Source organism: Tribolium madens, unplaced genomic scaffold (genome assembly GCF_015345945.1).
Source record: "Tribolium madens isolate multiple individuals breed KSU strain unplaced genomic scaffold, Tmad_KSU_1.1 Scaffold_3;HRSCAF=73;Tcas5.2_LG2, whole genome shotgun sequence".
NCBI lineage: Eukaryota > Metazoa > Arthropoda > Insecta > Coleoptera > Tenebrionidae > Tribolium > Tribolium madens.
This window is the reverse complement of record NW_025401006.1, coordinates 6,918,062-6,932,263: the sequence shown is the minus strand read 5'-3', so window position 1 is coordinate 6,932,263 and position 14,202 is coordinate 6,918,062. Positions and strand designations below refer to the sequence as shown.

At 36.1% G+C, this 14,202-nt stretch overlaps 4 protein-coding genes across 8 annotated transcripts; 2 read left to right on the top strand and 2 right to left on the bottom strand.

The window, feature by feature from the left end:
- The first annotated feature begins 1 nt into the window (after position 1).
- On the top strand, positions 2 to 8,968 carry LOC123008017 (myosin heavy chain 95F). 4 transcript variants are annotated; one of them, XM_044403582.1, is made up of 14 exons: positions 243 to 345; positions 486 to 536; positions 4,362 to 4,624; positions 4,671 to 5,228; positions 5,278 to 5,687; positions 5,740 to 6,286; positions 6,336 to 6,527; positions 6,577 to 6,801; positions 6,852 to 7,059; positions 7,104 to 7,345; positions 7,398 to 7,849; positions 7,967 to 8,008; positions 8,200 to 8,633; positions 8,680 to 8,968. In XM_044403582.1, the coding sequence occupies exons 3-14, from the start codon at positions 4,370 to 4,372 to the stop codon at positions 8,829 to 8,831; spliced, it is 3,717 nt and encodes a 1,238-aa protein (XP_044259517.1). In that variant the 5' UTR covers positions 243 to 345; positions 486 to 536; positions 4,362 to 4,369; the 3' UTR covers positions 8,832 to 8,968. The 4 variants fall into 4 exon arrangements, with proteins under 4 accessions (XP_044259518.1, XP_044259516.1, XP_044259519.1 ...); XM_044403583.1 differs by lacking the exons at positions 243 to 345; positions 486 to 536 and adding an exon at positions 2 to 99; XM_044403581.1 differs by lacking the exon at positions 486 to 536 and having other exon boundaries at positions 214 to 345.
- On the bottom strand, positions 8,900 to 9,806 carry LOC123008024 (39S ribosomal protein L33, mitochondrial). Of its 2 annotated transcripts, none has more exons than XM_044403590.1 (5): positions 9,719 to 9,806; positions 9,563 to 9,636; positions 9,214 to 9,317; positions 9,090 to 9,156; positions 8,900 to 9,034 (listed from the first exon to the last, which is right to left on the bottom strand). In XM_044403590.1, exons 2-4 carry the CDS (start codon positions 9,601 to 9,603, stop codon positions 9,104 to 9,106), a joined length of 198 nt encoding a protein of 65 aa, XP_044259525.1. In that variant the 5' UTR covers positions 9,604 to 9,636; positions 9,719 to 9,806; the 3' UTR covers positions 8,900 to 9,034; positions 9,090 to 9,103. The 2 variants fall into 2 exon arrangements, with proteins under 2 accessions (XP_044259525.1, XP_044259526.1); XM_044403591.1 differs by having other exon boundaries at positions 9,691 to 9,764.
- An 18-nt stretch (positions 9,807 to 9,824) lies between these two features.
- LOC123008020 (pseudouridine-5'-phosphatase-like) lies at positions 9,825 to 11,096 on the top strand. Its single transcript, XM_044403587.1, has 3 exons — positions 9,825 to 10,241; positions 10,297 to 10,748; positions 10,794 to 11,096. The coding sequence occupies exons 1-3, from the start codon at positions 10,187 to 10,189 to the stop codon at positions 10,968 to 10,970; spliced, it is 684 nt and encodes a 227-aa protein (XP_044259522.1). The 5' UTR covers positions 9,825 to 10,186; the 3' UTR covers positions 10,971 to 11,096.
- On the bottom strand, positions 11,014 to 14,202 carry LOC123008018 (sphingosine-1-phosphate lyase). The gene is made up of 9 exons (XM_044403585.1): positions 13,782 to 14,202; positions 13,518 to 13,733; positions 12,767 to 12,975; positions 12,480 to 12,716; positions 12,179 to 12,438; positions 11,941 to 12,129; positions 11,742 to 11,888; positions 11,465 to 11,585; positions 11,014 to 11,417 (listed from the first exon to the last, which is right to left on the bottom strand). The coding sequence occupies exons 1-9, from the start codon at positions 13,927 to 13,929 to the stop codon at positions 11,313 to 11,315; spliced, it is 1,632 nt and encodes a 543-aa protein (XP_044259520.1). The 5' UTR covers positions 13,930 to 14,202; the 3' UTR covers positions 11,014 to 11,312.

The following is a 14,202-nucleotide window of genomic DNA, read 5'->3' as shown; positions in this document are numbered from 1 at the left end:
TATGACAAGTGTCAGCATTTTTCAAAGCTTTTGACAAATGCCTAAATTCCAGTTCAAAACCAAATTCAAGCTTTGTGACCAACACAAAGACAAAGTGCGGTAAGTGATCCACCAATCAAATTCTCTTTGTATTCAAACTCGAAGCGCAAGTTGTTTCACTCCGACTTGCGCAGTCTGTGGACATTTTAATTCCCATTTAAAAATTCTTCACTACTCGCGGTGTGTGGAACAGAAAGAGCAAACACAAACAGTGCTGGGTCATATGTGCGCAAGGTGTGCGTCAAGGTGGTTTTATCATAAGTTGACTGTAGTTTCTTAAAAAAACGTGGAATTAGCGGAAAACAAGTAGGTAACAATCTATTCTCAGTAATTAGAGCCCGCTTAATTTTCAATTAAAGCAATTTCGGTTTGTCAAATTAAAAACCGTAGCTTTATCACTGATAAGAGCACTTATTAAATTATTATAATCACAAGCCACGTTTCAGTTCACACACCACTATCACCTGTTATCAACGTATAAACCGTGCCTAAAATAGGTATGTCGAATTTCTTTTTTCAATTAGCACTGTTACAGCCTGATTATTTCCTCAAAATACGAAATTTTCCTACTTTCTAATAGGGGAAACAAAGCAAAGCTTCATTAGTTTATCGAATTTCAAAAAGGGGTACTGTTTGGCGCAATTCCGGTGACATTATTGTTGTATAACACTTCCGGTGACAAGATTACCGGAACTACACGTCTATAACATCCCCACGTTCATAAATAATGACCTTTCAAAAGTGAGCTTCTACCTACGATAGGTAACAATAGGGCGAGACTAGAATTCGAAATTCAACACTTCAAAGAATCATACTTTATAACCGTGACATTTCAAGTCCTGCTGATACAATTAGTCGCCTTTATTGTTCATTGTAATATGACTCATTAAATAATTATTGTTGCAAGAGTCTGCGAAAAGCTCTGCAACAGTGTTATCATTTCGTAATTTTTACTTAAACTGTTTTGATTTTTTCGATGGTATCTTATCTTTAGTAAACTTCACTTAAGATAACACCTGAGTTTTTTCAAAAGAGTATTCAAGGTTTGAAGGGAATTCCAACAGAAGGTGAAGATATACCTATAGGTACTCTAATAGCTTTACTGGCATAGTTCAGTGATCCCAAACCAACTGAAACGAGACTATCATGAAATGCTGAAAACAAGTTAACTAGCACTTGACAATGAACTTAATAATTAATCTAATTTTTATGCTTCGAGTAATTGATGGAAGATGCATAGACGTAGCTTAATTTGCATTTAAATTATGCCCCATTTGTGTCGAAAGTGTGGAAGACTGAAGCTCTTAGTAACAGGAAACGTTTATTTACAATATTTTCTTAGAAAGCACATGTCGTAGAGTTTTGTCCCACTGTTTATTCAATTAGCATAATCAAAGTTGATGTAGCAAATGAATTACCGACGTAACATCTTGTTTAACAAATCATATCCAATTAGCGAGGGAGAAATTCGTTGAAATAAATTGTTTGTTTGAAAAATCAATCGAAAGTGTAGGCCTAGACCTTGACTATAAACACCGTATGATTAATTTTGAAGACCTTGAACGGATGTTCCCATATTAGTGCGGTTTTGCTACAGTTGACTATTTCTAAAATGAAAACTTATTCTTCGGTTGATTAATTTCCAGCAAAATTCGACTTTCGTATTGTTTTTGTTGGATAATAAAGTAACGGAATAAAAGATCAGCTACAGTCAATGTAATTACAATCGGGTCATTCTTCGCAAGTCTATCAAGAAAAATAAGGAAGTAACAACGGTTAGAGCGATTTTATAGTGAAAAGTAGCAACAGATTTGCATCGGTAAGATCTACAAATGACGTAAATTTAAAACGGATTGTAAAAAGTACATTAACTTATTCATTTTAAACTCATCTAGCGTGAATTTTCAAGAATGTGTAATTTGAAACTCCGTTAAGTGAAATGAGCGAAAATTCAAAGTTGTGACACAAAAAATTTTACTAACATCATTCGCTTTGTGCAAAAATTTTATAATTTATTTGATCATAGATATTGTGTATATCTGAGATGTTATCAGTGACATGATTTAACGCATTTATCAAAGTCTATTCCTGTTTCAATAAAATTTTGTTTTATCGATCACTACTCAAAAATTGTATAATCTATCAAGCAAAATAATGCTGAAAAAAAGGAAAATTTTCACTTTCACTTCTAAGTTTCTCCCTATTATAACTAAACCAAAACATTTATTCGTGAATACAATTTTACGCTATTTGACTAAATTTAAAACAAACCATTAAATTTACAAATAAGGTCTCGTAAATCATATCATTTGGAAAAAACAAACTAGACAACGTTTAATAACACTTAAACATTGTTCCAATTTGACTTGAATTTTTTTGCTTCACAAATCTACAATCAACCATCTGTTTGGTGTAAAAATTAAAACAGTTCTTTTACGACCTCCTCGTGACACCGATTCAGCAAATTCCAATTTCTGGGAACCATATTTTTTTATATTTCAAAATTACAGTAACAATACTGTGAACGTTCACGTAACCTTGCCATTATCATGTTGCAACTGCAATTGGGTATAATTCTGGAAAAGCCGAGAGAAAAGCACTTCCACTTTTTTAACTTCTTGCAACAGAATAATCAATCAACCAAAGTAATCTAAACAAAAACCTTGCCATTATCATGTTGCAACTGCAATTGGGTATAATTCTGGAAAAGCCGAGAGAAAAGCACTTCCACTTTTTTAACTTCTTGCAACAGAATAATCAATCAACCAAAGTAATCTAAACAAAAATCTTATAATAAATTCTATTCTTTAAATACTTGTACCTACAATTCGGATTAACCAATTGAAATGTCAGATTTTCGGATTAACCAATTGAAATGTCAGATTAATTTCAATTTTTCGTCACGATATAAAATTCAGTTACAATTCTCATAATAACAAACAAAGACTATGATAGTATAATCCTACATTTTATTAAAATAATCATTTTATTTTTGTTAAAAAAACGTTTCTTTATGTCTGGAAATTTTGCGTCTGAATATTTGAAAAAATTAAATAAATAAGTATTCTAAAATTTTATGAATATTGTAATATTTACATATTCTAATTCAGTCAGTTGAAAAATTTTTCGTGATACTTGCCTAGTTTGCACCTAATATTTTTTCCTCCCAACAGGGAATAAACTAATGCTTTATTCCCTCGTTTTTGACTAATAATCTCACTCGGGAGTAGAATAAGTGAAATACCGATTTTTAATTTTAAAATAAACTAGAATCGAATGAATTGAATCTTTTAGGTGTTTCTAAACATAAACGAACTCCTTAATCCCATTTTTCTTTTAAAATTAAGCAATTGAATAAACTGAATATTTTGACAAATTATTTGACATTTGATAAATTTATCATTTTGTTAATTATGTTATTATTAATTTAATCTGTTGGGAGGAAATTTTTGTATGCATCTTTGGAATAAACATCGTGAATCCCTCGAATGAAAATGCCCTCGGCTCCCTTCGGTCGCCTCTGGCATTTCCTACATTCTCGGGATTAAAATACAACGTTGTTTATTCCCTTGACACAGAAAGAACTATTTACTTCAATTTATTCAAAAAACTTTCTTTATAACTTTTCAAGATTACAATCATTTTATAGTTTCATATTTTTTCCTGATGTTGAATGCCTAAATTAATCTAATCAGAGTAATGCTTACAATTTTTTATCATTATCGTAACAAACATTATATGTAACAAACGTGTTTTGCTTGTAAGTACAGGTAATTGATATTGCAATCTAGATGTGATGTAGGTGCAACAACTAATAAAGTTATCGAAAATTTAAAAAATTAAGTATATTTTCAGAAATAGGAATTTGATTTATGCTTCTAGAAAGAATTTTGTTTTGTTTTTTCATTATTAATATATTTATTACTCGTTACACTCGTGGTTTAAAAATCCACACGGTGAAATAATGCGTCTGATTTACACTCAAACTCGTAGAATAAAAAACTATTATATGCTAAGTTACTGAAAGATAGTCAAAATGAACCTAGACAGTAATGCGGTTATAGATTTTTTCTCCCGTTACAAACTAAGAAGCAGTTGAACGTCTTCTTTAGTCGATTTCGACATAAAACGCCGTCTCATATTCTAAAGAATAAAGCCGTTTAAATAAATTGCATTCGATATAACATGAGGCAAATCTGCTCTCCTCTGCCATCAAGTGGGTCACGAGTACCGTATATCCCTGTGTAACTGTACGTGGCATATGGTCTTTACAATTTTCACCGACACCGTTTTAGCGGTGTTGATAAAAAAAATATTTTTAGAGTGAAACATGGACACGGTTTGGGCTCGGGACCCTACCGAAGGGTTCATCCTTGCCCGAATATCCGAGCTACTAGTAGACGGTGCTGAAGTAATCCCCGTCAACTCGAAATTCCCCAAACGGGTCTTGCCTTTCAGCGACATTTTCAAAGCACAAGAGGATGACGTAAATAAAGATTACGATGACAACTGTGAAATGGTTTTCCTAAATGAAGGATCACTTCTCAATAATATCCGTATCAGATATTACCAAAATAAAATCTATGTAAGTCCTTATCACACACAAATTCGTCGATAATAACAAATTTTAGACCTACGTGGCAAATATCTTAATCGCCGTCAACCCTTACAAAGACATCCCCCAACTCTACGCCCCCCAAACAATCAAAAATTACCAAGGCAAATCTTTAGGGCAAATGCCACCTCATGTTTTCGCTATCGCCGACAAAGCTTTCCGCGATATGAAAACTCTGAAACAATCACAGTCGATTATAGTTTCGGGGGAGTCAGGAGCTGGGAAAACCGAATCTACCAAGCATCTCCTGAAGTATCTGTGTGTCAACTGGGGGGCCCAAGCGGGTCCCATTGAACAGAAAATCCTAGACGCGAATCCAGTCCTTGAAGCTTTCGGTAACGCAAAAACGACACGAAACAACAATAGTTCCCGATTCGGGAAATTCATGGAAGTACACTTCGATAAAAATTTCCACGTGGCAGGTGGGCACATTTCTCACTATCTTCTAGAAAAGTCGCGGATTTGTTCACCACAAGGTGACGAACGAAGTTATCACATTTTTTACATGATGATGGCCGGGGCTCCCGAGGGATTAAGACAGAAACTAGCCCTGACAAAACCCGACGATTTTAATGTATGTTTAACACTTGAATTTTTTCAGTAAAAAAACAACAAATTTTTAGTATCTTAAATCAGGCTGTACCCGTTATTTCACCACTGCCGCCAATGAAAAAAAGCTAACTCCAGGTCAGAAAAGCGCAGATCATTCCAAAAATGGTCCTTTGAAAGACATTCTGATCGACGATGTTGCTGATTTTGTGACTCTTGATGGTGCTTTATCACGTTTGGGTTTGACTGATTCCGACCGGTTTGAAATCTACTCAACTGTAGCAGCAGTTTTGCACCTTGGTAATATTCAGTTTGAGGACAATCCTGAAGACACGAGAGGAGGTTGCAGAGTGTCACCTACTAAAGCTAAATCACTTGAAATTGCATCTGGACTTTTGGGAATCGACCCAACCGAGCTTAGACAAGCTTTAGAAGCTCGAGTTATGCAAAGTAGCCGAGGTGGAGCCAAAGGAACAGTCATTATGTATTGCTTTTCTACCCCGAAAATGCGTAAAGTGTTAACTGGTCGATTTTAGGGTACCTCTCAAAGTCTATGAGGCCAACAATGCTCGCGATGCTCTCGCTAAAGCTATCTACAGCAACCTTTTCGATTACATCGTGAATCGAATCAACCAAAGCATTCCTTTCCAAACTTCCAGTTACTACATCGGTGTCTTAGATATAGCTGGATTTGAGTTTTTCACTGTTAACAGTTTTGAACAATTTTGTATCAACTACTGCAACGAAAAACTTCAACAATTCTTCAATGAAGTCATCCTAAAAAATGAGCAAGAATTGTATAAACGTGAAGGTTTGAGTGTACCCGAAGTGAACTTTGTGGATAATCAAGACTGTATCAATTTAATTGAAACTAAAAGTAACGGAATTCTTCAAGTTCTTGATGAGGAATCTAAACTGCCGAAACCTTCCTACAGTCATTTTACATCAGAAGTACACAAACACTGGCCTAACGAATTCAGAATAGGTTTACCAAGATCGTCCAAATTGAAATCCCATCGAAGCCTAAGAGACGATGAAGGATTTTTGATCCGTCATTTTGCCGGAGCTGTGTGTTATCAAACTGTAAGCATCTCAATCAGCCGTGAAATTAGAATTATTGTATTTGTTCCAGAAACAATTCATTGACAAAAACAATGATGCATTGCATGCGTCGCTGGAAGGGATAGTGCAAGATAGTAAAAGCAAACTCATCCAAATTCTTTTCGCCACATCAAATGCACAAAAAGGGAAACTTACGTTTATTAGCGTCGGTACTAAGTTCAAAACTCAATTACTCGAACTGATGGAAAAGTTGAGAAAAAATGTAAGTAAGGCAAAACTTTTGGATATTTTTCCCATAACTATGTTTTCAGGGGACCAATTTTATTCGCTGTATCAAACCGAACAATAAAATGCTTGATAATCAATTCGACGGTGCCTTGTGTTTGATGCAATTGAAATGTCTTGGAATGACTTCAGTTTTAGAACTCATGGAGCATGGGTACCCTAGTCGAGCCCCATTTACCGATCTATACAATATGTACAAAGACTATCTTCCACCAGAATTGAAGAAACTCAATCCTAAAACGTTTTGTGAAGTATGCAATTGTATTGCAATTTTTGTGCAATTTGTAAATTTGATTTTCAGGCAATGCTCCATAGTTTGAAATTGAAAGATCGAGACTTTAAATTCGGAGTCACTCGAGTGTTTTTCCGGCCGGGAAAATTTGCCGAATTTGATAAAATCATGAAATCTGATCCTGAAAATTTGAAAGCTATCATCGCTGATGTTAAGAAGTTCCTTGTCAAGTCGCGATGGACCAAAGCACAGTTCTGTGCCCTCACTGTTATCAAATGTAAGTTTTTCTGCATCACGATTTAAGATAATAGTTGCTTTTAGTGAAAAACAAAATTATTTACCGGAAACGTGCCCTTATTGTCGTTCAAAAGACTGTCAAAGGTTACTTGACTAGAAAACGCCACGGGCCGAGAATTAAAGCTTTGACTAAGATTAATGGTCTTGGTGGTAACTTAAAGAAGATGGAAGCAATTGCTGGTCAATTGAAAAAAGAAAAAGAAGCTACTACTAATGAAATTAATCAACTTAAAAATGAGATAAGTGGAACAATTGGACGTATTAAGGTTTGTTTTAAGTCACTTTGGGTTTTTTGATTGTATTATTTTTGTTTGATAGAAAGAGGAAAAAATGGCAGCCTCCGTTGTGGATGGTCTTTATAAACAGTTGGTTGCGAAAGTCGACAAACAAATGGATTTGTTGCAGAAGAAATTGCTAGAACAGAAGAATGCAGAAGAGCAAGCCCGACTGAGGAAAATCCAGGAAGAAATGGAACGTGAAAAGAAACGTAAAGAGGAAGAAGAACGTCGATTGAAAGAAGAAGAAGAGAACAGGAAAAAGAAAGCCGAAATGGAAGCACGACGAAAGAAAGAAGAAGAAGAACGCAAACGCCAAGAGGAAACCGATCGAAAAACAGCCGAACTTCTTCAAGCGCAACAAGCAAAGGATGCAATGGATGAACGCCGTTATCAGGAACAATTGGAGCAAGAACGCCAAGATCACGAACTTGCTCTTCGTCTAGCACAAGAAAGTAACGGACAACTCGAAGAGAGTCCTCCCATGATCCGAAAGTATGACTTGCACTATTTTTATGTTTTATTGAGCATTGCTCAACACTTGCTTTTTATTGTAAATATGTATATTGTGGTGGCAGCTCAATATCAATGCTTCTTGTTTCCATGATTCAGCGGTGGAGCGGACACGGCCAGGCAGTCTTTCAAGCTCAACAGGTATTATTTGACGTGATTTTTCTACTAACAAAAGATTACTAAAAACTTATCATGGAAGCAAAAATTGTGCTTAAGTGTTGTCTCTCGTGGCACTTGTAAATCTCGCACCTTGAAACACTCCGCAATTTTAGCTGTTTTAAGTGTTTATATTTCGCTTTGTTCATTTCCTAATTTATTTTCGAAAAATTTAGATCAGAAGCTGTGAAGAACCAACAAGCGGCTCTCGCCAAAGGCAAGTACGACCTAACCAAGTGGAAGTATTCGGAATTACGTGACACCATTAACACTTCCTGTGATATCGAACTGCTGGAAGCTTGCCGTCACGAATTCCACCGCCGCTTGAAGGTGTACCATGCCTGGAAGGCTAAGAACCGCAAGCGTACCATTATGGACGAGAACGAACGCGCTCCACGGTCCGTCTTGGAATCAGCCGCGAGGACCCCAAAACTCCAACAAAAGGCACCAGTTTTGGACAATAATTCCCAGAGGTACTTTCGTATTCCCTTCGTACGTCCAGGAGGGGATAATAGTAAAAGGGGGTGGTGGTATGCGCATTTCGATGGTCAGTATGTAGCAAGGCAAATCGAGTTGCATCCGGAGAAGGCGCCGATTTTGCTGGTTGCAGGTAAGCGGGAAGGTTTTTTTGATTTGGTACCAGTTTAAAGTTTTAGGGAAAGACGATATGCAGATGTGTGAACTGTCTTTGGAAGAAACGGGATTGACAAGAAAACGGGGCGCAGAAATTTTGGAAAGTGAGTTTAATAAGGAATGGGAGAAGCACGGTGGAGCCAAGTATGTGCGACCGGCTGATCGGAAACAATAGTAAAATAGAGCTTAAGTTTGTTAGTTAAAGGGGTTTTTGATAATTTTGCAACAGGTAGCTTTGCAGTATTAAAATATACAGCTATATTGAAATGTAAACAGTAATAAATTATTGATAATAAATTATTTATCGTTAAATCGAATTTCTTTCCAATTCGTTCATGACTTGATAGTTGTGGCAAAGGGGTGTTTTAGACCAAAAGTCTGAAAAGTATTCATTTTTAGCATTTATTTTATTACTAATTTACATATTATGTACTTTCATAAGGAAAACTACTGTATGCTTCTAACTTTCCTCTTTTCTTTATAGACACATTCTTGCTGAACTAAAATTTATTTTAATATTACACTTCAAATATTGAGAAAAAAAGGATTTCACTTACTGTAAGGATCAAAACGAACAACTTCTAATTTATCAGCTAACCTGTCTCTAATCTTGTTAAAACTATGTCCACTAATTACACTTTCCATTTGTACCATCAGTCTCCTGTAAATTCATTATTATTACATTTGATGAAAAAGAAGTGGTGCAAACTTAATTAAAAAAAAACATATCAAGAAAGTGAAAAGAACAAAAAATTTTAACATCACATAACATATTAGTTTTAACTTTTAGTAAAATATATCCTTCACATAAACCCAACAAAAAAGAGGAAGGTTCCTAAGCCAGTTTATGTTCGTTTTTAGACAAAAATAAAGCAATTACATGCAAAAATCGAAAAAGATACTTACTTGCTTTTAACTTTCTTGAGTAGAATTCGTGTCAAAAACATGGCTGTGGCTTTTCTCCAAGATTGAAAATACACCTATGAAATACACTTTATATGATTTTTGTAACCGTGAAACTTTTTTATTTTTACTGAAAATAAATGAAGAAACTTAACCTACATTTATTATTACACAACTTTTTTGACATCTGTGCTTTGACAGTTTACGTAACGACCTTGACAGATTGGACACGTGCCAACTTCGATCACTCCTGCTATTCCTGCTGGCGGGATCTCACCTTGGCTGTGTTTGATTAAAAACTTGACTTTTTCAATAAATTATGACTTAAACGAAACATCAGTTTATTTATTATTACAAACATTTGATAAAATTATTTCGAAATGCCTTATAAATTTCACGTTTCAGGAATCTTGGTGTCCTTAAGGCCTGGAATCGAATCACGCATCCAAAGTTAATTTGCTTCCTTACGTCACTTTGCCCTATTTATTTTCACGCATTCATTCAGACATCCCCATTACTCATTCATAAGCTATCTAATCAAAAGCGACGAGCTTAATATCCGCCAAATCCTAGTCCAAGGTGATTCGGTCAGACATCAGTGCGATTTGTGCAGTGCAAGACCGCGAAATGGCTTTTAAAAAAGTGACACACGTTATTTTCGATATGGACGGCCTCCTTATTGGTAATTCTCAATGATTTGATCGATTTTTCCCTTATTCTTCATAGCTGACTTGCAGAATCTGAGTCAGCGTACGACAAGGTCATCAGCGAAATCGCCGAGGCTTTCGGAAAGCAATACACGAAGGACATCAAAATCAAAATTCTGGGAACTCCCGAGCCCGACACTGCCCGAATTGCGGTCACTGAAATGGGGCTCCCGTACACAATTGACCAATTCCTCGAAATCTACAGAAGTAAAGTCAGACAAGAATTACAAAATCCTCCACTCATGCCGGGCGCTAAACGCCTTGTGGAGCACCTCCACAAGCACAACATCCCTATCGCGGTGGCCACCTCCTCCTCCCAAGAGTCCATGGAGATGAAAACGAAAAACCATCAAGAAATGTTTAAATTGTTCCACCATATCGTATGCGGCACTACCGATCCTGAAGTAAAACACGGCAAACCCGCCCCCGATATTTTCCTAGTCTGCGCTTCAAGGTTCCCCGATAAGCCCCAAGTTGAACAGGTAAATAACAATTATTGATCAGTCCCGATTATAACGTTTTAATAGTGTTTGGTACTCGAGGACGCGCCCAATGGGGCTAGAGGGGCTATCGATGCAGGGATGCAAGCTGTTCTAGTACCTGCCGCTGATGTTCCCGAAGAAAAAAGAAAGCCGGCAACTCTTGTTCTAAACTCATTGCTGGAATTCAAACCGGAACTTTTCGGACTTCCGGCTTTTGAGTGAAGTTTTTAGACAAATTTTTAGGCAATAGGCGAAAATGCACCAATTGTTGCATGTTAAACATATAGCTAAATTATTTATTTTGATGTATCGTGTTACACCATGATTAAATAAATTATTTTACTATAATGAAGGTTTTTATTGCCCTATTATAGCAGATAAAATGTATTTAGCTAGCGATAAAAACAAATGAATTTTCCACAAGGACAATGGAATTAAATTCGCATCAGGAGATATACCAATCGCGCGTCAATTGTTTCTTATCCAATTATCTAACTAAAAAATCAGCATCTTATTTTATTTTATTTTTACCATACAATCGCCAATAAAGTGATGCTTAAGTACTCATGTTGTTTTTGGAGTGTAATACATTGAATCTAAAAATAATCTTGTAAAGTCGGTCACGATTGACCTATCTGGTAAACTTTGGGCCACCCCGTATATTGCCATCTGAAAATCAAAATTAAGATAAAATTATCAACAATTTTTGAACGTACTCTTCCTTCGACAGGAACATCCGGTTCTTTCAAAATTTCAACAAGACTGTTTTGGACATCATTCAAAAATTTATCGGCGACACCCTGTTGCGTATGCATATGTGTAACACATATGTGAATTCTAAAAATAAATTACATGTTACAATTTAACAGTTCCCAGAAAAAAAAAATGTTAATGCCAACTAAAACTCCTTTAAAATTTTGCACTGTATAAGTTACACATTACACCAACAACACCAATTATAAACGAGTTTTAGTCCTAAGTCCACTGTATTACCCCGATGGAAACTGCAAGACGTTCAAATTCCACCCTAGTTTATTTAAAGCCGATCCAAGTCGATAAATGTGAAAATCTTTCGATCCTAAAGCAATGACACTTGTGGCAGGTTGGCCAAAAATGAAAATTCCTTTCATCCTTCTTAGTCTACAATTTTGATTTTGTTTTATTCGTTCGGGATTATTATTTTAGAAAATACCCTTTTTCGATGTATCTTGCGGTATGGATAATGTCTCTAGTAGCCTGTACATAACCTTCTTTTCCGAAATTAAGCATTGCGGCCCAACAAACGGCTATATTGCCCCCAGCTCTTGATCCTGCAAGAGTCGGGGATCCATAAACACCACCGGGCCAGTCAGTAGTAACCGTATATTGATAATGCCTGTACCTACACTCAAAAATCGTAAAAAAAACAACGAAACACACAAAAACCTTACTTTTTATCCCTGTAAAGCACAACCGAAGACCCTTTCGGCGCAAATCCATACTTGTGCGTATCAGCTGAAATACTCGTAACCCCCGGTAACCTGAAATCACATAACGGTACCGGATATCCGGCATCTTGCATAAACACAGTCAAAAAACCTCCAAGGCAAGAATCGACATGTACGGGAATATTATATTTCACACCTAGAGCTGAAATCGCCTCAATATCGTCCATAGTTCCGTAGGGAAAATTGGGTGCGGAACCTACCAACTAAAACTGGAATAAAAGACACTCAAGGAAGATGTCCGAACCAAAATCGTGTTGGAATTAATGGCACGTTTCATGGCCTTGATATTGGCTTTAGTTGTAAAAGGATCAACCGGAATCGAGCGAACTTTTAACCGGAGATATTGGGCAGCTTTGTCAAACGCCGAATGGGCTGTAACCGGAACGATTATTTCAGGTTTACGGATTCCTCGGACTTCACGGGCGTAGTCTCGCCAGGCTTTGCATGCCATAACGATGGATTCAGTGCCTCCGGTAGTCACCTATTTGCAAATATTTTTTTTGAGGAAAAAGAGGTAAATTGGAGACTTACTATTCCACATGAATTTTCGTCACCGTGGAAGAGATTGCAAGACATGCGTATCACTTCAGCTTCCATTTTGCATAAACCGGGGAAGAGGTCAGGATGAAGGGGGTTGGTGTATGATGTTAGGCCGTAAACATCGGTGACAAGTTTTATTAATGCGGGATTGTGGTAGTACACGGCTCCCGAGACGAGGCCCCCTTTCCAGTCGTAGTCGCCTAGATTAAAATTTATTTTTAATCAATATTAGCTCCCAATTCAAAAAATCGCGCACTTCCTTGAAAGGGAGTAATTGGGTAGTCCTCCAGAGTACTTTTAGGATTAAAATGTTTTAGTTTTAAAATGTTAAAAAAAGTCTATCTGGCAAATCTGTAAGGTACAAAAATTTTGTCATTAAAAGCCACAAATAACACTAAACAGAATTACAATTTAGAATACAACTTCTTTGTTTCCTCTTCTAATAGCCTGTGGCAAAAAAACTTGGAAAATTATTTTTACATTTTTACAACAGAAATAAATAGTGTCATAGTGCAAAATTTAAACTCTCATAACTTCGGAATTTTTAGAGATAGATTTTTTAAAACATTTTTCTTGCTGTCTTGGGCACAGCCCGATGACACAGTGTCACGGAAGTGCGCGATTCTTTGAACACCCTGTATGTATAAACAAATATTATGTTATATAAAAATTCATTACTTTACTGTTGCACTTCTCGTAAATTACAGTTGCGGATTACAGTTACCTACACATTATTCCTTACCCACTTTTAAATTTTCCTCAACACAATTTAAGATCTGCTCTGCAGTTAATTTCTTTTCAGGCAATTTAGTGATGTAGGTCAAGTGCTTGGTCTTTTCCACTATGTCTTTCTCAAACGATTCGGAAACTTTGGCCAATTCGGTTTCAAATTTCTCTCTAACGCTCGGTATCAATTTGGCTAACTTGAAAACAGTCTTTTTGGCCCTTTGAGTAACACCTGGAAAAAAAAGTTTAAAATTAAGTCTTTCAAAGTATATAATCTCACTTTCTTCTTGATTGAAAAAGTCATGAAGCCAGACTAAAAACAACACACTTGTCGTGGTTATTGTGACTATTTGCCATGGTTCTTTCCCAGCAAGAGATGCGTTAACCCCTGTTTTTAGGGTAGTTAAAGGTTGGAGTATAGTATCCATGGCGAAAGTTAAGCAAAGAATTGAGCGATTTCATAAAAAACACTAATCAGGCGTATTATCTGATAAGGGTACCTGAAGTGAATCACTTGAAATACAACTTGTTGCTCTCGGATAGATAAAAAATGTTAACGTTTAACGTTCACTGCATAATACTACGTAATATGTTAGTGTTAACTGGTATAAATATTTATTACAAACATTTTTGTGATGATTAGAAAATTTAGGTTACACATTTGACGTTTAATTGACAGCCATAGAACAAGAGAGATAGCT